Source organism: Phyllostomus discolor, chromosome 3 (assembly GCF_004126475.2).
Source record: "Phyllostomus discolor isolate MPI-MPIP mPhyDis1 chromosome 3, mPhyDis1.pri.v3, whole genome shotgun sequence".
NCBI lineage: Eukaryota > Metazoa > Chordata > Mammalia > Chiroptera > Phyllostomidae > Phyllostomus > Phyllostomus discolor.
In genome coordinates, this window is record NC_040905.2 from 154,666,239 (window position 1) to 154,690,228 (window position 23,990).

The 23,990-nt window shown below is 38.8% G+C and overlaps 1 protein-coding gene across 5 annotated transcripts in view; it reads left to right on the forward strand.

The window, feature by feature from the left end:
• Positions 1–23,990, forward strand: part of MPDZ (multiple PDZ domain crumbs cell polarity complex component) — a 162,494-nt gene that overhangs the window by 133,527 nt on the left and 4,977 nt on the right. For all 5 annotated transcript variants that reach the window (XM_036021592.1, XM_036021593.1, XM_036021594.1 and 2 more), the window contains 14 exons: positions 261–352; positions 573–663; positions 2,793–2,873; positions 8,811–8,903; positions 8,992–9,066; positions 10,285–10,459; positions 12,408–12,553; positions 13,339–13,422; positions 13,588–13,781; positions 16,075–16,222; positions 19,672–19,758; positions 20,607–20,697; positions 21,585–21,628; positions 22,689–22,811. In XM_036021592.1, coding sequence (XP_035877485.1) covers positions 261–352; positions 573–663; positions 2,793–2,873; positions 8,811–8,903; positions 8,992–9,066; positions 10,285–10,459; positions 12,408–12,553; positions 13,339–13,422; positions 13,588–13,781; positions 16,075–16,222; positions 19,672–19,758; positions 20,607–20,697; positions 21,585–21,628; positions 22,689–22,811 — 1,524 coding nt within the window. The remainder of the gene's footprint in view (positions 1–260; positions 353–572; positions 664–2,792; positions 2,874–8,810; positions 8,904–8,991; positions 9,067–10,284; positions 10,460–12,407; positions 12,554–13,338; positions 13,423–13,587; positions 13,782–16,074; positions 16,223–19,671; positions 19,759–20,606; positions 20,698–21,584; positions 21,629–22,688; positions 22,812–23,990) is intronic.

Consider the following 23,990-nt stretch of genomic DNA (forward strand, 5'->3'; position numbering starts at 1 on the left):
TCGAACCTGGGACACTTTGGTTCCCAGCCCGTGCTCAATCCACTGAGCTACGCCAGCCAGGTTAATGTTGGCTTTTAATATGAGCTTTTTCAAAGTCAGTTCATGTTCTGAGAAAGAGATTATACAAGTGTATATATAAACATAAAATATATATAATATTTAAAGTAAGAAATAAATATGCTTTTCATGAGCTAGCTAGGATGATAACAATTTCCAAAATTAAAATTACAAGTTCAATTAATGATATTTATTCCCCATAGATCAATGGTCAAATTTTATATGGAAGAAGTCATCAGAATGCTTCATCAATCATTAAATGTGCCCCTTCTAAAGTAAAAATAATTTTTATCAGGTGAGCATTTTCTTTTTCTGATTTACTAAATACATTGTGTTAGCCTTTCAATTCTGAGTTCTTTTGAATGAAAATAAAGCATATATAAATGTGTTTGTGTTACAGTTCCAGGTCTTTGGAATTATAGAATTTTCTCTAGTAATCCTTTTGAATCTCAAAGTAAAAGATTGAAAATAATGTGAATCATTGCGATATGACAGGTCATTGTATTTTCTCTTAGAAATAAAGATGCAGTGAGTCAGATGGCTGTATGTCCTGGAAATACAGTGGAAGCTTTGTCTTCTACCTCAGAGAATCTTCAAAATAAGGAGGTATGTAGCACATGTTTGCTTCTCTGGGAAGATTTAATTGATATACCACTTATTAATTCAACAAGTATAGAACCCTTACAGGCTATCAAAGATAAATAAGTCATAGCCTCAGCCCCCATGAAGTTTATATAGCCTAGTACAAGAAGCACTCGAGTAAGTAAGCTCACCACTTACATGAAGGCTAGTAGTAGAGTTTACATTAAGGATAATGAAGGTAGAAGACGAGGTGTCAGTTCCACCCCTGGAGACAAAGTGAGAATAAGACTTCAGAGAGGAGGTTACTTGTAGGTAGGAAAGAGAAGACTTGGGGACAAAACATTGCAAGTAGATGGCATGGAATGAGCAATGGTGTAGAAACTCTGGCAAATGCAGACCACTTAACACTGCAGGGCATACTGAACAGTAAGAGGTGGGGAATGGGAGCTGGTAAAGAAGGGTCAGATTATGGGACTGTGATGAAGACTTTACTTTGAGGCCATGTTGTTAGGTACTCAAAGAATGAGAATTGTATTTTTTAAAACTTCTTTGGAAGTGGTGCAGAGAAGAATCAGAGGTTGCAGGAAAGAAAAGTTAAGTTAAAGGGAGTAAGAAAATTATCAGAGTGGATAACAAGGTCCTGAACTAATGTAAAAAAAAAAAAAAAAAGGAATGGTTACATCATATACATCATATGAGTAAGACCTCGCTAGATACTTCATCCACAGCTAAATGTACTCATTGGGGAAAGATGAATGGTTGAGAATTTATTTATCCAACAAATATTTACTGGATAAATACATATATATATTTATTGGGTATATATATGTTTGTTTATTTATTGGGATATATATATATATATATATATAGGTCCTATATTTTGGGCAGGGGACAGACTGGTGAATGAAACAGATAAGATGTACAAGGCTTCCAGATATCTGACTTGGTGACTTGAGGGATGGCTGACATTTACTAAAGTTTTTTTAAAAATTAAAGGAGGAACAAATATTCATAAAACTAGAACTCATGTATTTGAGTCAGCTTAAAATTGAAGTATAGTATACATTTGACCTAGTGCTTAGAGATGGATTACCTTAGGTGCAGATTTGGCATGAAAGCCAAGGTTCTTACCTACAGAGAACATTTAGAGAGAAGAGGGCCAAGGACAGGATTATGTGTTCCTGTCTCACACAGAGTGGTCAGAGATGATGAAGAACCAGACAGACATGTTGCATGGCAGCTGATGAGAGCACATTTCAAGAAGAGGATGTCCTACAACTTTGATACTGCAAACAGGCCCAATAAGAAGATGAATAAAGAAAGTCCATTGGACTTGGCAGTTAGGAAATTATTAGTGATTCCTGAGAAAGCAAAATATGAGTAAGAAGTTAGAAAAAAAGGCAGTGGCTAGGGGGTGACACAAAAAATGCAGAGTTTTTTGGTGGAAGTTCTGTTCTTATTTGTTAAGCTTTGGAGGCATGTTTCAGATGACTAGAAGGATATAATAGAAAGAGGAAAAGTTGAAAATTAGAAGAACCATGATGATTATCAGTGGGAGAAGGTATAGGAAAGGAAACACTGTTCCCTAAATAAACATATAAACATGAGGCTTTGTCTATATATCAGATAGATGTGTAACCTGTTGTCTCATCCTGGGGAACTGAGTCATTGCCCCTAATGGTAAACTGAGTGAAGCGGTTTTTTATGATTGTAAAGGAGAAAATTTTATTTTCATATGGATTGTACCAAATATATTCCTTAATGAAGAGTATTTTAGTAATTTTCAGGGAAAACATTTAATAGCTTCTAAAATCACTTCATAACTAACACAGTAAAAAAAAGAAACACCTGCTGGTGTTCTGTGTGTCGGTGAGTTTCACTGTTTGGTGGCTGGATTGCTAGTAGATTGCATTATAGAGTCAATCCAGGCAGTTTGAAAACCATATTGTGTCTCTGTGATCTAAAATAATTGCTGTCTAATCACACCTCATTAGTATTTTGAAGAGAATGTACTGTTCATAAATGTAATAAAATGTTAAAATAGTAATAATGAATTGCAATATATGAAATAATTGTGAATAAGTGGCCCCTGTATTTAAACAAACAAGAACGCGTAACACTTACTGTTTTTGCCATTTCTTTCTCTCTGTCAGGCTGAACCAAGTGTTGCAACTTCTGAGGCAGCTGTGGACCTCAGTTCATTTAAAAATGTCCAACACCTGGAGCTTCCCAAGGTAAATCTGCTTTGAATTAGAATGAAATTATGCGAGTCCCCTCACACCACTGTTCTGACCCACTGGTTCTCAAAAGTGTGGTCTCCAGACCAGCTGCATCAGTATGACCTGGGATCTTCTTAGAAATGCAGTTGTTTGGGGCCACTCAGACCTACGGAATGGGTAACTCTGGGGTGGGCCCCACACTCCATGTTTCAGTGTTCTAGTGAATGCTAACATGTCAGAAGCACTCTGCTAACTGATACTTTAGCAGGGACCCCACTTTTCCTCCTTTATGGTAGCCCAAGATCTGAAATTTCATGGTCCCTCTTTTGATTTATTTACGAAGGATCTGCAGTGGGGAAAAGCAAAGAATAAAGAAAGAGAAGCTATAGTCCTTTTCCTTCATAAAACTGAAAGCTCACATTACTAGAACTTTCACTGATAGATACCAATGAGGTTATTTGCTATTGAAAAGATCTAAACCTTAGGTTCAAATGATGGTTTTCAAGAAGTGGTTTGCTGAATAGAAACCTATAAATGCTTTCAGGTGCTGTAGGCTCATGCTAGCCTGCAGGTGGACAGGATGCATGAGAGTAGGAGCAGAAAGAGTAGTGAAGTGCTGAGGGATAAGAGGAAGGAAGGAGATGGGATGAGGGATAGGAGGATATTCACATAAAATGCAGCCACTCTCCAGCTGTGAGGCAGTGCAGCATGATGCCACAACACCTGAGATTTAGCGGCAGTCTGTCAGAGTTGTATCTGTTCTTCATCAGGTATTCAAGGGCTGTCCAGAAAAAGGCCAGCCATTGTTAATATAATGAAAACAGTTTGTGCAACATAGATGTAACCTCGCAGCCAAGGAGAGTGGACTGGAGGGTGCCTGCATGAACAGTGACTACTTCATTGCCCTAGGCAGTGGGGGCAGTAGATGCCATTGAGTGAGCGTGTGTACTGAGTGGTTGTCACATTCACATGACTGAGCAAGTAGAGAAACAAATCTGCATCAGATTTTGTGTTAAGCTTGAATATTGCTCCATGGATACTAAGTCCGATGATTCAGAAGGCTGCAGCTGTGGGCATCTGGTGATCAACAGCTTCATCACAACAATGTGGCTGCTCATGCATTACATCTCATGCAGCGTTCTTTGACAAAACATCAAATCATCCAGGTGACTCAGCCCCTCTACAGCCCAGATTTGGTGCCCTGTGACTTCTGGCTTTTCCCAAACTAAAATCACCTTTGAATGGGAAGAGATTTCAGAGCTTTGATGAGATTCAGGAAAATATGGTGGGGTAGATGATGACTATGGGGAGAACTGTGTGAGGTCCCAAGGTGCCTACTTTGAAGGGGACTGAAACATCATTGTCCTGTGTACAGTGTTTCTTGTATCTTGTATCTTGTTCAGTAAATGTCTCTGTTTTTCATAGTACATGGCTGGGTACTTTCTGGATAGACCTTGTATACTTGACACATTGTGTGATCTACATTTTCTTCAGTTTTTTCACCTGTAAATTGGATATGATAATATGATCTTTGATGTAAATAACTTTAAGTATTAAATGAGTTCTTTATAAAGTGGTTGGCATAATGCCTGGCACATGGTCAGACCTTGTTAAGCATTTAGGAGAAAAAAATACTGTGACTTTGCTGGGGTTTTTGTTTTTTGTTTTTTGTTTTTATAACCCTGCATATTCATTTAAGAGAAGTCTTTCTTAATGGGCCACTTATATTATAGGCAGAGGGAAAAGAAGAAAAGTCATTGAAGCTTCTTTCTTTTCTACCAAGAAGTCTGCATATTCAAGAATCCCTCATTCCACTGCTAATTAGCACCTTCCTCTTCCCACTGCTGATTTCAGGGTTGCATTGCCTTTTGCAGTTCCTTTATAAGATGCTTTACTTCATTACAGTTAACTTGAATCAAGAGCCTGTGGAGATTATTTTCAGAATTCATCCCTCCTTGTCTTTGCTTACATTGGAATGTCCTTCTGCCTTTTTTTTTTTTAGTTTAGTTTAAATAAATCCCACATGACTCAAGACCTAGCATGATCTTCTGTTTATTTTGAAATAGTTCTTCAATATTCTGGCCTATATAATGCTTATTATTGATGTCTTCATTTATTCGTCATTTAACCATGCATGGCCCAACAGTGTCTCCCTTATGCTGAACTTCCATGTGGGTATATTTTCTACACATCTAAATTGCATATTGAGAGAAGTAACTCTTAAACTCCCTCTCCTATTACCTTACATAGTATGGTGTACCCTAGTTCATACTAAGCATTCGTGAGGGAAGAATGACAGCCGCTTACACGGAGTGTGTGTACAGGGGAAAGACGACAAGGCAGGAGAGTCGAGAAGGAGAGAGCAGTTCTTGTAACTGTTCAAAATGGGAGCTAATGTAACAGGTCATTCTGAGTTCTGTTTTGACTTCTTAGAAACTCTTTTGACAGGTCGATTATCTTCTTTTTTCTTTTAATTCTTTTTTAAGTGGGAAACTAGAAATATAAACAAAAAGTTCATAATGTATATGTGTTCATAAATGAACACTCAGTGGACTGACTGAAATGCTAGTTCAATTTAAGAGACAAATATCTTTGGTTAAAGATTTATCTTTAGCTCACTTTGCTGTAGGAAAGTACATATGCATAAAAGCAAGTAACAGACTTACATGACTGCCAGAGATATGTTTCATATCTATTCAATTTTATATGTGAAAGTCTTCAAATACAATTAAAAGTTTTTCTTCTTCTGAATTTAGGATATCTTCCAACTTCAGAGTAGTTCTCCTGATAATGGAGTAGCATGTTTAGTTTAGTTTGACTTTTAATTCCTGTTTACTCATTTTTAGCTCTTTAATTATACAACTGTTCCTTTATATATTTCCTTAATTTGTTTCACATTCCCTTTATGGTGGTGTTTTTATAACTAGCTCAAAACAATGTTTCTCAGATCTTTTTTTATTAAGGACTAAATGTGCTGTGGCAGAAGCAGGGTGGAAAGTGGAGCAGCTAGAAGAGAAATTGCACACTCTCACCTTGTCTTCTTCACTTATATGTCCTCCTGCCTTGATATCAATAAATTGTCTAGAGATGTGTACATACTTGTTTCGTAATATTCTAAGTGGGATTGGGGCATATTTATACATGTAAATGTGTAGTGTATTGTTCCTTTTGTGACTGCCTGTTGCAAATAACAAAAAACATACTCCTCACTCCTAAAGAAGGACATTTACGGGCTCCGGGGGGTTGATCTTGTGGCGCAGCAGGGTCATCAGAACCAGTCCTTTGCTCTCCCCCCATAGCCATCCACCGTGTCAGCTAGATCCCAAGGTGGGTCTTCCTCATAGTTCTAGAATGGTTGTGAACCATAGTTGGGCTCAGGTGCTACTTCTTTCACATATAATTAGGAGTTGAGGGAGAGAGTATCCCAAGTATCCCAAAATTCTGAGCTAAAGTCCCGAGATTCATCCTAACTGAACCAGTTCAGATCACATACATTCTCCTGAGCTGAGACTGTTGCTGTGAAATAACATCGTGCAGTTGACTTAAACGCCATCCTTGGAGCTATTTATCGATTGCTGCATAACAAATTACCTCAGAACTAGCTACTTAAAACAATAGACATTTATTATTCTCACAGTTTCTGCAGGTCAGGAATTTGAGAGCAGTTTAGCTGGGTTATCTGGTTCAGACTGTCTTGTACAGTTGCCAGCAAACTCCCAGCAAGGGCTGCAAGTCACCTGAAGGCTTGACTGGGGCGGGAGGGTCCATATGCAGTCACAATTGTTACTCTGACAGCTATTGGCAAGAGTCCGTATTTCCTCTGTGCGGGACTGCTGGAGTGTCCTCATGATATGGCAGCGGCTTTTCTCTGAGTGAGTGATCCAAGAGAAGGAGCAAGAGGAGGTTCTTAGGCCCTTTTTGACTTCATTGTGAAATGGCACATTATCATTTCTGCTTTACTGTATTTATTGCATTAATTTGCCAAGTCCAGCTCACACTCAGGAATCCCATCTTGAAGGGAAGAATATCCAAGGGTTTGTGAACATGTTTGAACACCACCAGTAAACACATAGGCAAAGAGGGGGGCGGGGGCGTATATATATATATGTTGTTTGAGGCAGCAGGGGAAGGGGGACTGGATATTCTACTGAAAACCTGTGAGTTTGTTTAAGGCAGTAAGATGAGAATGATCATTAGGTAAACAACCAGCTGATGCCCACTGAATACACTTAAGTGAATAGACAATAATAGAATCAGATCTGACTTGAATACATACAATCATTGTAGATACAGAGTGTTACTTATTCAAACAAATGTATTTTTGTAATAATTAGAAAGACCTTTAGTGTGGAAATTCCCAAATAGAGGTTAACTGAATTATTTATATTTAGCATTGGCATTGGGATTATGTCAGTTTGGTAGAACCTTGACCTTCCTATTTATTAAGCCTGATTCTTTGACTACTAGATCAGATTTCAGGGTTTGAAAATACTGACATGTTTAAAGAATTTATCTGAGGTAAATTTGAGTATATCCTGTAGTGTTATTAGTGGGAGAAATGTATGTATAATAACAACACTTGTATAATGCATCAACTTTTCAAGCCCTTTCTTACTACATTTGATCCTCACAGCCACCTTGCTATTGGGCAAGTATTACTATTCCTTTTTTGGCTTGTCTTTAGAAAAGAAAATTGAGGTTTAGAGATTTAAGTGGCGGGTCCAAATTTCTACAGCTAGGCAGGAAGTATATTAGAACCAAGCTCTGTTCACCCTAAAAGTGCAGCTTTGTCTCATACACATGACTCACTGCCTGGGAAGAGAGCAGTGGCTGAGAGATGCACAGTGACAGTCTGAAAGTCTTCAGGCAATAATAGTCTGCCTCAGAAAAGCCAGCCTTGGTACTCTTTACAATGTCAGTGAAGCCTCCCCTGGGTGTCTTGGTCATGACCCGAAATGCCCAAGGGCGAGCTTTGGCTGCTGTGTCAACTTTCCAGAGGAAATATGCAGAGGCTCCCTTTATCTTGTTGCTTCGTATTTTCCTGGATGGAGACTGTAGTAGAAGAGGATCCCAGCTCAAACCAGAACAAAAATGTTCAGAACCCTATTTAATTTTATGAACATAAATAGTAAAGAAAGGTAAAAGCTAGTATTATTGAACTTTTGGTTTTGATAAGAGCAAATGTGGAAAATGCACAGTAGATGCTGCTGCCTAGCTTTGCCAGGTTTCCAGTGCACATCTTTGGGCTCAGGGTTGAGAATGTTCTCATTCTGTACCCCATCAAAACACAAATCCCTGGAGAAACCTACTGAGCCGCAGAAAGGACAGAGCATACAGCAGTCATTGCAGTCTAGCCGCTAAAGAAAGAGATGTGCAGAGGGGAGGAGGAGCCCGTCTTGGTAGTTTTTCTAAGCTTGGGCCAGAAAGAGAAAGCAGGGGATACTTTGGTTTTGATTGACTTAGCGAGTTACACCCAATTAAATTCTCAAACACTGTATGTTCATTGAATTATTGAATGCTTTTTTGTTTGCAGGATATTTTGCTAAAGGTACTAGAGATATGTTGCTGGATATATATGCTAAAGATACTATAGATAGTAGGCATATAGGAGGAATGAAAATGCAGAGTGGGGCAAAAGCAGGTTTACAATTATGAGTATGCAAAACACGGTTTACTCTTATATTATTGTGTTATTTTCCGTATGAACAACTATAAACCTACTTTTGCTCCATCATCTATTTAAATATTTGATGGAGGATTATTTATTCCTATTTAAAAAATTTGAAAGTTTGTATAAGAAAAAAAGAGATTTCTAGTAAAGGACATTAGAACAGTTTAAATTTCTTTCTTAGTCCCTGGAAAGAAGATGACATTCAGAACTTAGGGGCCATTTCCATTGGGATAAAATTAGTGTTTCAAATTTTCTGCCTGGTCTTGTTTTTATTTCTCTAGGATCAAGGGGGTTTGGGCATTGCTATCAGTGAGGAGGACACGCTCAGCGGGGTCATCATAAAGAGCTTAACAGAGCATGGGGTAGCAGCCAAGGTGAGGCTTCAACTTTATCATGTCTAACCGTGGTGGAGGAGGAAGTTACTTCTGCAAAATCACTCAAATCTTCCATGTGTCCATTTAGGATGGACGGCTCCAAGTTGGAGACCAAATCTTGGCTATAGATGATGAAGTTGTTGTTGGCTATCCTGTTGAAAAGGTACTTTTTCTTAAAAAAAAAAAAAAGAGAGCAAACGGTGCTGTGAAGCTGCCCTTGGTCATGGCTGACGTGTGTGTGTGTGTGTGTGTGTGTGTGTGTGCACGCGCGTGCGCTCGCTGGTCCCAGGGAGTTGGAGCTGTGTAGCTGTATTACACAGACACCCTATGGAAGAGAGGAGGTTATTTGGAAGTTCTTCAATTTTTATTTTCTATTTTCCAGTCAAGGCAATGTTGAGCTAATTTCTGTTATCTGGTAAAAATTTGGTATTCAGTGGACATTTATATAAATACCATTTCCTATCATTTCCATTTCCCCTTAGGAAAAGTATAAACTTCTAAGCAAAGGTCAACTTAGTTTTAAGACCAAAGGGATATTTTTATGAATGTTTGTTCCCATAACTGACTAGCCACTGTGTATATTGCTTGATAAACAGAGTTTAGCACTCAGTCACTAAGTGAAGTAAAGCCAGTAGAAGTTAGTTCACAAAAATGCATAATTCTAATTGGGGTTAACAGTTATTTGTGCCTGAGATTCTTCCTCCTCAAAAGGGTTCATAATCCTTAGGAACCTCAGTCAAGGCCTCTGATACAGAAGTGCCAGGGAAAGCACTATGTCTCTCTCGAGATTTGTTGTGCAAATGTCTCCATTTCTCCATTGGCCAGCAAGAAGCTTAAATTGATTTTTTTTTTCATTCTGTTTTAATAATTGTATGCATTGATCCTTTAACTCAGATGTCTATGTTCTAACTTTCTGTTTGGCTTGATTCTTCTGTTGCATAGTTTTCCTTACTCTACTTTTAACATAAGGGTTTCTATTTTATTAAAAGTTTTTGTGTAAGCTACTTCAGATTCTCTGTAGAATCAGGATGTGGGTAAAATACCCCATGTATATTCTAAGCTTCAGTGCTCCAAAAAAATGGATGAAACTAATTGAAAATACAAAAACTTGAAATCTGTATACTTATATAAGGAAGATGACTGAGAACTAGACTTGCAAATAGAAGTTAACTGTGGCCTTAATCAGTATGAGGCAAGTAGAGAAACTAGAAAGAATGATCATTCTAGCTTGACCCCTCAAGTCTTGACAAAGAAAGGATTTGCCTCTGACTTCTCTCTCAATTGTACAGTTTTAGATTCCAACTATAACAGTGGCTTATTTGCATAAGTGTACTAATTTGCCTTTGAATATTGTTTCCCCTCCACACCCATCCCCTGCCAGTTTATTAGCCTTTTGAAAACAGCAAAGACAACAGTGAAACTTACCATTCGTTCTGAGAATCCAGATTCCCAGGCTCTTGCTTCAGCAGCTGGTACAACCAGTGAAGAAAAAAAGAACAGTCCCCAGTCTGCAATGGTTCCACGAGCTGGCTCCCCGGAACCGGAGCCTGTCCGAGGTAAGGACTGGCCGTGTGAGTCCTGCGTTTGCCGCGCACTGAGATCCGGCAGCAGGTCTTCCCCTGGGAGCCAGCTCCTGCCTGGAGCTCAGTGTTTAAAAGGCCACAGTCAGAGGACTCGGTACCTTGATTCCAGGTATCTGACTGATGATTTAAAAACATTTTGCACATTTCTTTTTTTACACTGAGCAAGTAATTTAGCTTCTCTATGCCTCAGTGTTCTAAATGGATATAGTAGAAAATGGATACAATGATACCACTTCACCAGTGGAATCAGTTGGTGCCTGGTACTACAAGAAACTCTTAAAAATGCTAGACCTTGTAGTGCATGTTTGTGGTCGATCTGAGTCCCGTTATTGGGATGTAACAATAGGTCTTGTCAGATGAAAGGGTTGTATGTGGTCCATGGGACAACACTCTTTCGTTATCATTTCAATGCCACTCTAGTATGTCGAGACACAAATTATTACTTCCAGTTATTTTTAAGAAAAATTGCACTAGTAGTTAATAAATTTCAAGCTTTGCAGCATTGAAGAAAAGTAATTAAACACATTAACATTTTCTGAAGTTGGGGAAAAGATATCTTTTGGTAACATTCAGTTATTCTGACAGGTTGTTTAAGGAAACAGCAGTTTATGGCCCTGGCTGGCATAGCTCAGTGGATTGAGCGTGGGCTGCAAACCAAAGTGTCGCAGGTTCGATTCCCAGTCACGGTACATACCTGGGTTGTAGGCCATGACCCCCAGCAACCGCACATTGATGTTTCTCTCTCTCTCTCTCTCTCTCTTTCTCCCTCCCTTCCCTCTCTTAAAAAATAAATAAATCTTTTTTAAAAAAGGAAACAGTTTAAAACATTTGTAATATAGTTGGACAAATAGTCTTAAAGTAACATATCTGATTAAAGTATTTATTTCAAAAGAATGGATAGTTCACTGAATTGTCAAACATTTTTCATGGAAATTTTCTCATTTTTAATTTTATATTCATCCCCAAATAGCATTGTCTATCAAAATATGAAAAGCTAAACAAAAATCTAGCATAAAAGAAAATATCTTACACCTACTTTTACCACTTCAGGAGCAGGAAACTAGTCTGTCTCTGATTTCCTAAAAGAGAGCATCTGGTCTAAAGCTACTTTACCAACTGTCCCAGCTTGCTTAAAATGTGCTGTTCGCTTTATGCTCTTTGGCATATCATAAATCATAAGATATGAAGACTATAATAAAATGAGATGTGAACTTACATTAGCCTCAGTTTTTCATACTCTATTCTGATTGCTTCAATTCTGAGCATGTATGTACCAAGATGTATTATATGTATTTATAAGACATCATGGAAGACACAGGAAAGATACTACAAGTGATCTCACTTGATTATAAACTCAGCTATCAAGTGCAGCTACATAATGCTCAGATTTGAGTACATGAGAAGAGATGCTCTACAATAACAAGAAGTGGAGAACAGAAACAGAGAAGCCCTGAGAGGCAGGCACCATGACAAAATTGTTGATATTCTGTGCGTTTTGTGGTCTTCCCTGACTGTGTTGTGGGGCCTGCCACACATCTCACTTCTGAGCTTTACAAATCATGATTTCATAAGAAGTTTATTTGGCTCAGGTGAAATGTAGAATATCGGTGAAATTAGAGATTTAGTTCAACTCTTCTGTTCTCATTCCTTTACACATGTTATCTCTAGCAACTTTAAAAATACAGAAATAGTGCAAGAAATAATTTAACAGGTAATTTTGTGCCTGCCACTCTAAATTAACAATGAGAATTTAATCATATTTGTTTTGATAGTTTAGTCACTAGAAGATTAAGGTGAGTTTGAAGTCTTGTCCCAGTCTTGGGCTCATTTTTCTGCTTCATCTCCCAAAGGTGGCGGGTTTACTCTCTGTGCCTTCAAATCAATTTCATTTGTGTTTTGTTTCATTCTAACTTGTTTTTAGGTACAAGCAGGTCATCGACACCAGCAGTCTTTGCTTCTGACCCTGCCACCTGCCCCATCATCCCAGGCTGCGAGACGACGATTGAGATCTCCAAAGGGCGGACGGGGCTGGGCCTGAGCATCGTTGGGGGGTCCGACACACTGCTGGTGAGGGCACACCCGAGGTCGTCCTCTGGGGGCTTCCTCTCAGTCTGTTAAATGACAGAGAACATCTTACAAAAATGTGCCATTCTTGTTATTTTAATTTGCAGAGCAAATATTTAACTGGATAGGTACTTATATTTTTATTTTGAGTAAGCCAATTGTGACTCAATCATTTTCTGTTGACTTGGGGTAGTGAACACACAATACAGTGTACAGATGATGTATGATAGAAATGTACACCTGAAACCTGTATAATTTTATTAACCAGTGTCACCTCAATAAATTCAGTTTAAAAAAAGAAAACAAACAGAAGATTCTGTTGTACAACTTGTGATTGCAGCCTTTAAGTTTCAGAATATTTCTATGAGTTCACTAGTCCTTGCTGTATCTTAATTTCTTTTTACTGACTCGATATGGTTCAGTTAGACCCATATTGAGAGGAGTCTGTGGATAATTTGTAGGCAAATTTTCTAAATGTCAAATATGCTTTGTCATTTCATATGGGATACAAAAGATGATATGTATCCATAATATATGTGTGTGATTTATATATTTTATAATTTTTAAGCCTCCCTATCATTAGAAGTATAAGCTCCTGTGAACCTTTTTAGCAAAAATTATATTGTTATATTTTTCTTTGAATTTTGATGTGTCTCATATATGAATCCAGTGAGTGTATAACCCTTATCACTGTCTGTAAAAAGTGCAGTGTGTTTTGGTTTCATTTCTGCTCATCATTCCTATGGAAAATGGAATAAAGTACGTGTATGATTTGTCTGGGTCCTTAGGGTGCCATTATTATCCATGAAGTTTATGAAGAAGGAGCAGCATGTAAAGATGGAAGACTCTGGGCCGGCGATCAGATTTTAGAGGTACAAATGTTGTGTGCTTGGCCTTTACAGCTAGCAAAGAAACGGCTACTCTGGGCAGGGGGCTCCTACTGTGTTTGTTTCTGTTTTCCTCCCTCCCTCACACCCTTCTGCCTTCTTTCTTCCCTTTCCTTAACCCACCTGGTCCTGTGTCCCATTTCCATACAGGTGAATGGAATTGACTTGAGAAAGGCCACACACGATGAAGCGATAAATGTCCTGAGACAGACACCACAAAGAGTACGCCTGACACTCTACAGAGACGAGGCCCCATACAAAGAGGAGGACGTGTGTGACACCCTCACTGTTGAGCTGCAGAAGAAACCTGGGAAAGGCCTGGGGTTAAGCATTGTTGGTAAAAGGTAAGACTGAAAAGGGCAAGTCCAGTGACCTATTGGAAATTATTGCATTTAAGGGCTTTTAAAGAGTCCTAGCTATAGTAGAATTTTTATCAACAGCTAGTGTTCTGTAAGTAGCTATTGTCAGCCCACTCAGTGTGAAACATCAAAAGACATTGGTTTTGAACTTTTTCAGTCAGTATTTTGAGGGCTTTTGAAGGCACCAGAAAAAAAGTCATTTGTTACTTCTGAGTACCTGCTGTGTGCCAGGAAATATATTAGGTTCTGGGGAGCAGAGTTAAGTACGACTAAAACATGGTTCCCAACCTCTGAAAACTCACAGCTTGGCGAGAATTAAATATATTCTTGCAACAAAGAAACCTGTTGATTAGTGACAGAAATGTATGTGGGGATCCACAGAAGCAGAGGAGAAATGGACCAAACAATCCTATTTAAGGGAAGTAGATTAGGAAAACTCCTTTAAAAAGAGGTGCCTAGGCTGAAGCTAAAAGTGATAAATGATGGTTTATGGAAGAGGGTGGAGGACATTCCAGGAGGAGGATCAGCTTGAACAGAGTATGCCATCGAAAGGGAACACTGTAAAGATAGAGGCAGGGTGGTAGTTTGGTGAATATACGTAAATTCAGTACCAAGCTTATTTAAATATGTGTGTATATATAGGAAATACTAACAAATATATAGTACAATAAGTTCTAAACCTTTATCCTAAAGATGGGGAAGCAGCCCTGGCTGGTGTGGCTCAGTGGATTGAGTGTCTGCCTGGGAGCCAAAGGGTTGCCAGTTAGATTCCCAGTCGGGGCACACGCCTAGGTTGTGAGCCAGGTCCCCATTGTGGGGTGCGTGAGAAGAAACCACACATTGATGTTTCTCTCCCTCTCTTTTTCATTCCCTTCTCCTCTCTCTAAAAATAAGTAAAATAAAATCTTAAAAAAAAAATAAAGTTGGGGAAGCACACGATCAGATGGTGAAATGGCCTGAGGTTGCCACCTTGGCAAAAACAAGTGATGCAATTCACCTTTCACTAAACATTGCCAATTATAGTAACCTTTGTGTCTCAGCAAGAAGTTGTTGGTTTATTTATAGTTTTTGAATGAAAGATTAGAACAAGATTAGTATTTGTTCATTATGCATAAATCTCTCTTGATTGGAAGTTAGATTTGTAATGATTTAAAATAAAAGATAGCACAGCAAAGGCAGGTACTTAAGTTCTGGGCAGTAAATGGTTTTAGCTTGAGATACACATTTGCTATTCATTTTCAATGACATTAATGATGTTGATGGTAATAGCAACACATTTTGATAGGCACAGGTAAATATGCATACAAGGCTTCATTGTGGTGTAGAAATAGCAATAGATTTAGTTCCCAAGGACTGACTCCTATATCTCATTTTTGCCATTTGGTAGCCATGTGATCCATACAATAAGTATAATAGAAGCCACTTCTGCTCACAGTATATAATTGTTAAATAAATATGCTTATGAAAGATATGTTTAATCTAAAAATGTTATAAGACATAAGCTATATTTTTTCAAGCTCATGTACCATTTGGTCCCCAGCAGTCATCACATTGCTGTCAGTGTCCATGAGTTTTTTCTCTTTCATTCATTTCTTTTTTTTTGCTCAATTCTTCCAGTCTCCCACCCAGACCTACCCTGCAACTGACATCTGTCAGCCTGCTTTCTATGTCTGAATTTGTCTCTGTTTTGCTGGTTAGTTCAGTTTGTTCATTAGATCCCACATATGAGTGAAATCATATGGTATTTATCTTTGTTTGGCTGGCTTCTTTCACTTAGCATAATATTCTCCAAGTCTATCCATGCTGTCCTGAATGGTAAAACTTTCTTCTTTTTTACAATCAAATAGTATTCCATTGTGTAAAAGTACTACAGCTGTTTTGTCCAGTCATCTTCTAATAGACACTTGAGCTGCCTCCAAAATTTGGCTATTGTAAATAATGCTGCAGTGAACATAGAGGTACACATATTCTTTGAAATTAGTGTTTCTGGTGTCTTCAGATAAATTCTGAGAAGTGGAATCACTGGGTCATAAGGCAATTCCGTTTTTTAATTTTTTGAGGAACTCATAGTGTAGATGTAAGCTATTATTTACCACAAAAATTAATTCTAATAATACTGCCCCAGTGTTGCTTTGAAAACAATAAAGCTTATGAATCATAAAAATAGAGAAAATATTTAAGTTTAAAAAGTCAGCTTTTTATTAAATAAATACTGTATTACAGTTGAGAAAAAGTAATACTGTTGAAAGTCAAAATCAGGTTCAAATTATGTTTGTAGAAATGACAGCGGAGTATTTGTGTCAGACATTGTCAAAGGAGGAATTGCAGATGCTGATGGAAGACTGATGCAGGGAGACCAGATATTAATGGTGAATGGAGAAGATGTTCGTAATGCTACCCAGGAAGCTGTTGCTGCTTTGCTAAAGGTAAAATTCCAATGTCAAAAATAATTGTGTGCCATAATGTAAAACAGGGGACTTTGACTTGGAGCTATCACAGTAAAAAAAGCAGTGACTCCTCTTTATTTAAAATGTTCTCTCAAGAAAGATATACTAGGTAAGAAACAATATTTCCATGATAAATAATCCTCAATACACAAAGTCTTCATGCTGCACATGAAGCTCACTGCAATGTTATCTGTAATAGAAAAATTGGAGCTTGACGTAACTATACAGACTTTGGTAAATGTAGCAAAGATGCATGGCAAATGTATCTGTTTAAAATCGTGTTTAGGAAAATTATATTAATATGAAAAAACAGCAGCAGAGAATGTGAAACAAAATTGTATTTGCAATATAGAAACATTTATGTAAAATAAAGTCTTATAAGTCCTTTAACAATAATTACAAAGTGATGATTGGAACCATGGAATCCTTGGTTTTCCTTCTTCATTTTGTTTTCAAAACATTCTATTTAGGAAGAATTGCTTTTATAACAGAAAAATTGACTTGAAATATTTTTGTAATGGATACCCTTCAAGTTTATAAGAACTGTGTTGAAGTAGATGAGTTATCAGTCTACACATTAAATAATTAATGTATAGAATTTGTTAATCTTTGCAGTTATGTAAGCTGGAAATAGACTAGGTTCAGAAAGCATTTGATTAAGTTTATACCCTCCTACCCCAAAGAAACCAGAACAACTTAGGGATATTGCATGTCCAGTTTTGACCTTTCAAAATTTGATTCATGATCAACATGTTTGACAGTAAAACAGCTCTTGTAGCCCCTGTCAGCAGGAGCATAATAATATCAGTGCCCAGTAGTTATGGAAGTGTACTGCTTTGTGCTGGGCACTGTCATAAGCATTATATTTGGGATTATCTTATCACAATAGCCTGTAATGGTCTCCATCTTAAAAATGAAGACTAAGGACTTACAAAGCTAGTCATCTGTTAAGGTCACCCAGCTAGTGAATCACATAGCCTGATTTAAAACAGTGTGTCTGACTGCAGAAGCCCAACATCTTTTTTTTTTTTTTTTTTTTTTTTTTTTTTTTTTAATATATTTTATTGATTATGCTATTACATTTGTCCCATTTCCCCCCTTCTCTCCCCTCCACCCTTTACCCCCCTCCCACCCACATTTCCCCCTTTAGTTCATGTCCATGTGCCATACTTATGAGTAGTTTAGTTTCTACATTTCCCGTACTATTCTTGCTCTCCCCTATCTGTTTTCAACCTACATTCTATGCTACTTATTCTCTATACCTTTTCCCCCTCTCTCCTCCTCCCACCCCCCTGCTGCTAACCCTCCATGTGCCCTCCATTTCTGTGGTTCTGTTCCTGTTCTAATTGTTTACTTAGTTTCTTTTGGTTTTGCTTTAGGTGTGGTTGTTGATATTTGTGAGTTTGCTGTCCTTTTACTATACATGTCTTTTCTTTATCTTCTCTTCTTAGATAAGTCCCTTTAGCATTTCATAAAATAAGGGCTTGGTGATGATGAACTCCTTTAACTTGACCTTATCTGAGAAGCACTTTATCTGCCCTTCCATTCTAAATGAGAGCTTTGCTGGATAGAGCAATCTGGGATGTAGGTCCTTGTCTTTCATGACTTGGAATATTTCTTTCCAGCCCCTTCTTGCCTGTAAGGTCTCTTTGGAGAAATCAGCTGACAGTCTGATGGGAACTCCTTTGTAGGTGACTGTCCCCTTACCTCTTGCTGCTTGTAGGATTCTCTCCTTCGTTTTTACCTTGGCTAATGTAATGATGATGTGCCTTGGTGTGTTTCTTCTTGGGTCCAACTTCTTTGGGGCTCTCTGAGCTTCTTGGATTTCTTGGAAGACTGTTCCCTTTGCCAGATTGGGGAAGTTCTCCTTTATTATTTGTTCAAATACATGCTCAATCTGTTGCTTTTCCCCTTCTGATTCTGGTACCCCTATAATTCGGATATTGGAACGTTTAAAGGTGTCTTGGATGCTCTTAATCTTTTCCTCAATTTTTTGAATTCTTATTTCATCATGCTTTCCTTCTTGGTTGATTCTATCTTCCTTCTGGTCTACTGTATTGTTTTGAGACTCATATTCCTTCCTTTCACTATTGGCTCTCCTCCGCGTGTCTTCCTGCATCTGTTTTATGGTAATCTGCATTCTTTCATCTAAATTTCGTCCAAAATCCACCAGTTCCGTGAGCTTTCTGATCACCAGTGTTTTGAACTGCGCATCTGATAGATTGGCTAATTCTTGGTCGCTCAAAAGGATGAGTCCTGGGGGACTGATCTGCTCTGTTGAAAACATGGTTTTTTTCCCCCCGTCTCTCTTTTTTTTTTCCGGTCTGGTTGCTCTTGTTACGGTGGGGGGCGGAGCCTTAGGTGCTCACCGGGGATGGGCACCCCAGTCGCTAGATTGTGACGTTATATGTGGGGGCGGGCGGGAGCGGGGCGGGAGAAAACAATGGCGGTAGTTCCGTTCCCCTGGACTCAGACCCTTGTCTGGGCTTCTGGGCCGCGAGTTCTGCCCTGGTCCACAATCGCTACCCCTCTGGGTCTGCCAGCCGCAGCTTGCGTACTCAGGGATCACCGCTGCCTTCTTGTGCGCCGGATGGCTTTTGCGCCGATTTCTCGCCAAACCTTCCCCCGACCTCCGCGCGCCGCCAACCCGAGCCAGCCCCGCGCCCGCCTGGCTTATCTTCTCCTACCGGTCCGGATGAATGCGTCTACTTCAACTTCTTGGCTGCCCGACTTCCATTCAGATAAATCCTCTGCCGGATCTGGGTGTTATTCTGATAGTAAATTATTGTTGTAAATTATTGGTTTTCTAATCTTGGTTGTACGAGGAGGTACGGTGCGTCCACCTATTCCTCCATCTTGCCGGAAGTCCAGAAGCCCAACATCTTACACGCCTCCTTGTGCTACTTCCACATGAGACTATGTAGCATCCTCATTCCTTGTTTGGTGTTGCTAGCAGAATGGCTAATTTAGGTATTGTTTATTTGGGCACATTGTAACAATAGAGAGTTTACATGTGTGTGTTTGTGTGTCTGCATGTCTGCTGTTGAGAGCAAAACATGTTGTTTTATTGTTTCTGTTTTGTTTTTTCAAACCTGAGTTATTTAGTTCACTTAGCTGATCTAAATCAGTATGCTTCCTGAGATAATTGCCCAATTTTCATTTTCTTGTTACCTGTCAGAAAGAGTACCCATGTAAATTAAGAGGTGGTAAGACAGATACTTGATGTTGCTGTTGCTGCATGTTGTTACTATTTTGACTAGTTTTGTTTTAAAAAGCCTCTTTCTACAAAACATTGGGGGTATCCTTGCCTATGGAAATTCCAAAAGGAGTAAGCCTTTTCAAAACTCAGTTTTGAAGGGTAAAATGTGCTCCAAAAGAGGACTGTGGCATTTTATTTAAACATTTTCATAAAACAACTGCTCCCCCAGTGTTCCCTAGGCACAGTGACCTTGGAAGTAGGAAGAATCAAAGCTGGACCATTCCATTCAGAGAGGAGGCCCTCTCAGAGCAGCCAGGTAGGTAGCCGGGAGATTCATCAGGGGAATGCAGTTCACATGCCAAAAGGAACTCAAGAACAGTTTTGACTGTGGGTCTGTCCAGGGTCATGGACACAGGCCTGGCTCTCTGGTAGCCTGGCAGAGTGGGGTGCAGAGTTTGCGACAGGGAAAAGCAAGAGCTGAAAGTGGGCAGGTAAGCAAGGTGTAGCTCTTGAGTAGTTTGTAAGAATTGGAAGGAACTTAATCCCTTTTCTAACATGATTTTTTTTCCATAATCTCATACCAATTAATTTATGAAAGTCTACCAAAATAATATATTTTAAAATGTTTTATAACAAACATTTACCAAGCAGTATACTGTAGATGCTTCCACATGTATGAAAGTATAGCGTTAACATGGTTCAAGTCTCTTGGCAAGCCCTCCTTGGTCTTGTCTTCTGATGACAGCAGCCCATTTTCATCGACCTGTCCTTAAAAACCCCATATGGACCCCTTGATGGTTGCCATTGGTATCCTGTCACTGGTCCCAGTGCTACTGTTTGTAAGTCCCCATCTGTGTACAGCATCAATTGACATTTAAAGAGGGTTACCTCGAATGAGATTATGAAAATACACCAAAACTTTAGGTAGGTTGGAATCAATTTCATCCATCCTTTCCACTTCAATTTTAGATCACTATGCAAATTCTTCCTTTAAGAAAAAATCACTAGAAGCTGTTTAAATGCCTATCAAATTATCAAATGCCAGTATTACTTAACAGGTATTTCTCTCTCGATGCATTAAAATAATTGAATTCTGAAATAAGTGGCATTTAAGGGGTATCATCACTTCCAAAACTCTCTAAGGTCACTGTTTTGTCTTTGTAGATGAGCGAATGCAGCCTGTCATCCTTCACTTTCCCGCCCTCTGCGTCCAGTGCATCTGAGTCGCTGGAAAGGAGCTCGAAGAAGAATGCACGTAAGATGGGCCTGCCATTTAAACATGATTTACTGGTTTGAATTTTGGCTGTCAACACAGATTTTCTTCCCTGTTTTAAATTACCCCTGAGCTCTCTTCCCCAAATCATTCCACATGCTAACACAGGCAGAGAGATGTGTGCCGGCAAAAATTCTGAACAGCAGGAAGCTGTGCCTGTGGCTGCTTCTCCCACTGCTGCTTTGCCCGGTGAGATACACCGGATGTTAGAATCAGGCTCCTGTGAATTGTAATCCCTCAGCCTGTTGGTGTGTTTGATTTTTATTTCCTTTCTCAGTTTAGTGTAACACCAGTAAATCAGAAAAGGCCATTAAGTGAAGCCTTCTTTTTCCATGAGAATTGCAAAAAGTTTGATTGAGAAAATTAATATGATCCTCCTGTGTTTTAATTACATGAAATCATGATGCAGAGAGTTTTTTGGCTTGAAGCATTCGTTGAAAGTTGTTCAAATTGAAGAAACTAACCATATGGCAGTCTCTGTTTGCAATATGACTAATATTCTAGAAATTCAGGCACTTACATCCATGAGTGCTTTCAGTGCACCCATGGCTTTATTCCCCTCAGCTGTGTACATGTGTCTTTCTGTCCAGAACACATACTGTCCTCGTCTCACTCAAAGTGGATTATACAGTTATATAATCTTGCTTAAAATAAGAAGGAAGGCATGGGATGGTGCGTGTGTTTTTCCAACTGGAGAAATAGAGTGTTTCTGTGGGACAGATGTAATCATGTGTACCAGCAACTGTGAGAACCTTTTCAAAAAATTTTGTGTATGCCATCTAGTCCCAGCCAGCTCCAGACATGCACTGAAATTTAAATGAAAAAAAAAATGCTTTAATAACCACATTTTATCTTTTTCATCTTTATAGTAGCATCCGAAATACAGGGATTAAGAACAGTTGAAATAAAAAAGGTAACTCGGGGACTTGGGAAAATGAATATTGTGTTGAAATTAGAGGCATCTGTGTATGTTTTTCTCTAAGCTATCTTACTTTTTCATAGTCCCATCTGAAAATTTATTTATGAATCACAGTTAGAATAACACAATGCAGTCTTTGCTGAATTTTCTCATCATAGTACCTTGTTTAAAAAGTCACTGTTGGGCCCTGGCTGGCATAGTTCAGTGGATTGAGCTCGGGCTGCGAACCAAAGTGTCGCAAGTTCGATTCCCAGTCAGGGTACATGCCTGGGTTGCAGGCCATGACCCCCAGCAACTGCACATTGATGTTTCTCTCTCTTTCTCTCTCTCTCTCTCTCTCTCTCTCTCTCTTTCTCCCTCCCTTCCTCTCTAAAAATAAATAAATTTAAAAAAAAGTCACTGTTGGCACGTTCTGTATTGTCAAGACTGGCATCAGCTCAGCCCCACACAAAGTCTGCCTGACCTCATACCAATAAGTCAGCCTTTGCCTTTGGCAGATATGTCCTGTCTTCCTGAAGCAGATTCCCCTGACAGCTGTGTACAAGAGAGACAGTAAAAGCAGCCACAACTCACTGAGCCGTTACTACATGCTGAACTCTCATGTAGATCCTCTGTGCTGCCACCCTCTCATTTGGAGCTCACTGCAGTGCTCTGTGAGAGGCGCTGTCGTCTCTACTCAGTCAGGGAAGACCTGGTGGTTCACTGGAAGGAGAGGACAAGTTCCAGGTTCCAGTGTTTTGTAACTGCAGCTTCCTGGCTTTGAACACAAGTCCCTCCGATTTCCAAATTTGTGCCTTTTTCATTTTATCAGCTTACCTGCTCTTCATCAGTCCCCACAATATGATTTTCACTTAACATGTATGGTTTCTTCTACAGATGCTTATTTTCCTAAATTACACTAAGGACCTGTGTCAAATAAAATAATGCAATTTTTTTGAGCATCATTTTCCACCCTCACACCTAGAGGATCAGAGTTAACGATAGAATATGGTGCCAAAGAAACCAAAAGTCAATTAAAAATATCACAGTGGCCAAACTCTCTCTTCCATGGCAGGGGCCTTCTGATTCGTTGGGAATCAGCATTGCTGGAGGAGTAGGCAGCCCACTTGGCGATGTTCCTATATTTATCGCCATGATGCACCCGAATGGAGTGGCAGCTCAGACCCAGAAACTCAGAGTAAGTTTATCTAATTGCTCTGGTAGTCCCAGCACATTTGGCAAGCTTTGATAAACCTTTTGAATCTGACCACAGGTTGCAGATGGTTTTAAATGTTTTTATCTGCTTGTAAATCAGATAATCCACTCACAGCACACCTCAGCTTTGCTTTGAGTAAAAGGTGAAGAAAATTTTTAGAAGAGAGAATTTGCTATTGTATACAAATTTTCAAGCAAATGAAGTGGGAAGATTTACTGTTGTACCTTTTTTTGTTTTACTTGTTTGAAACTCTGATAAAAGTTAAAAGAAAACAAAGTGCTTCAGAACAACAGTATGAGGTGGAAATTTTTTTACACATTTTTATTTGTTTAAATGCTGATTTAACCTTATGAAGTTGAAAATGATTTTTTATGTTTCATTGCCCTATCAATTTTGCAGAAGTTCAACATATAGGTGGGGATAGAAATCTATTTATAGTTATAATACAAATAAATAATACACTGATTCATAAATAATAATACAAGAATAAACTGATGTACCTACAACTGTAAAACTCCTTTTGCTTTCCACCTTGTAAATGTGACATAAATTGTAAAACTATATAAAACTTGTTTCAAAGTCAAGGGATTATTCAAATGTAGAACACCATGATGGAATTTATGCTAACTAGCAACTAACTAATTTTCTACAAAATAAAATCTGTGTGGCCTCATGTGTTAAAATGGTCTTGAAACATGGCTACCTTTTAGTTTATTTTTTAAAATTTTTATCATATTTTTCTATTACCATTTAACCCATTTATACCCTCCTCCCCCCTTCAGTCTCTTGTCCATAATCCTTTTACCTTTTTGCTAGATTCCTCCCCTCCCTTCCCTTCCCCGCTATCAATAGCTGTCATCCTGCTGTCCATCTATGAGTTCGTCTCTGTTTGTTTGTTAGTTAGTTCAGTTGTTCTTTAAATTCCACATATAAGTGAAATCATGTGGTATTTGTCTTTCTCTGACTGGATTATTTCACTTAGTTTAAGTAGTCTTTAAATTGGGAATGGTTCAGTCTCCTCTGATATCTAAATATGTGACTGACACTTACAAAGCTTGTTAGACAGCACAGGGATCTGAAAACTTCTCTATGATAGACCAAGTGGTGGCTGTACTAGGCTTTTTTGGACGTAGGATTCTCTGTTACAACTCCTGAGCTCTG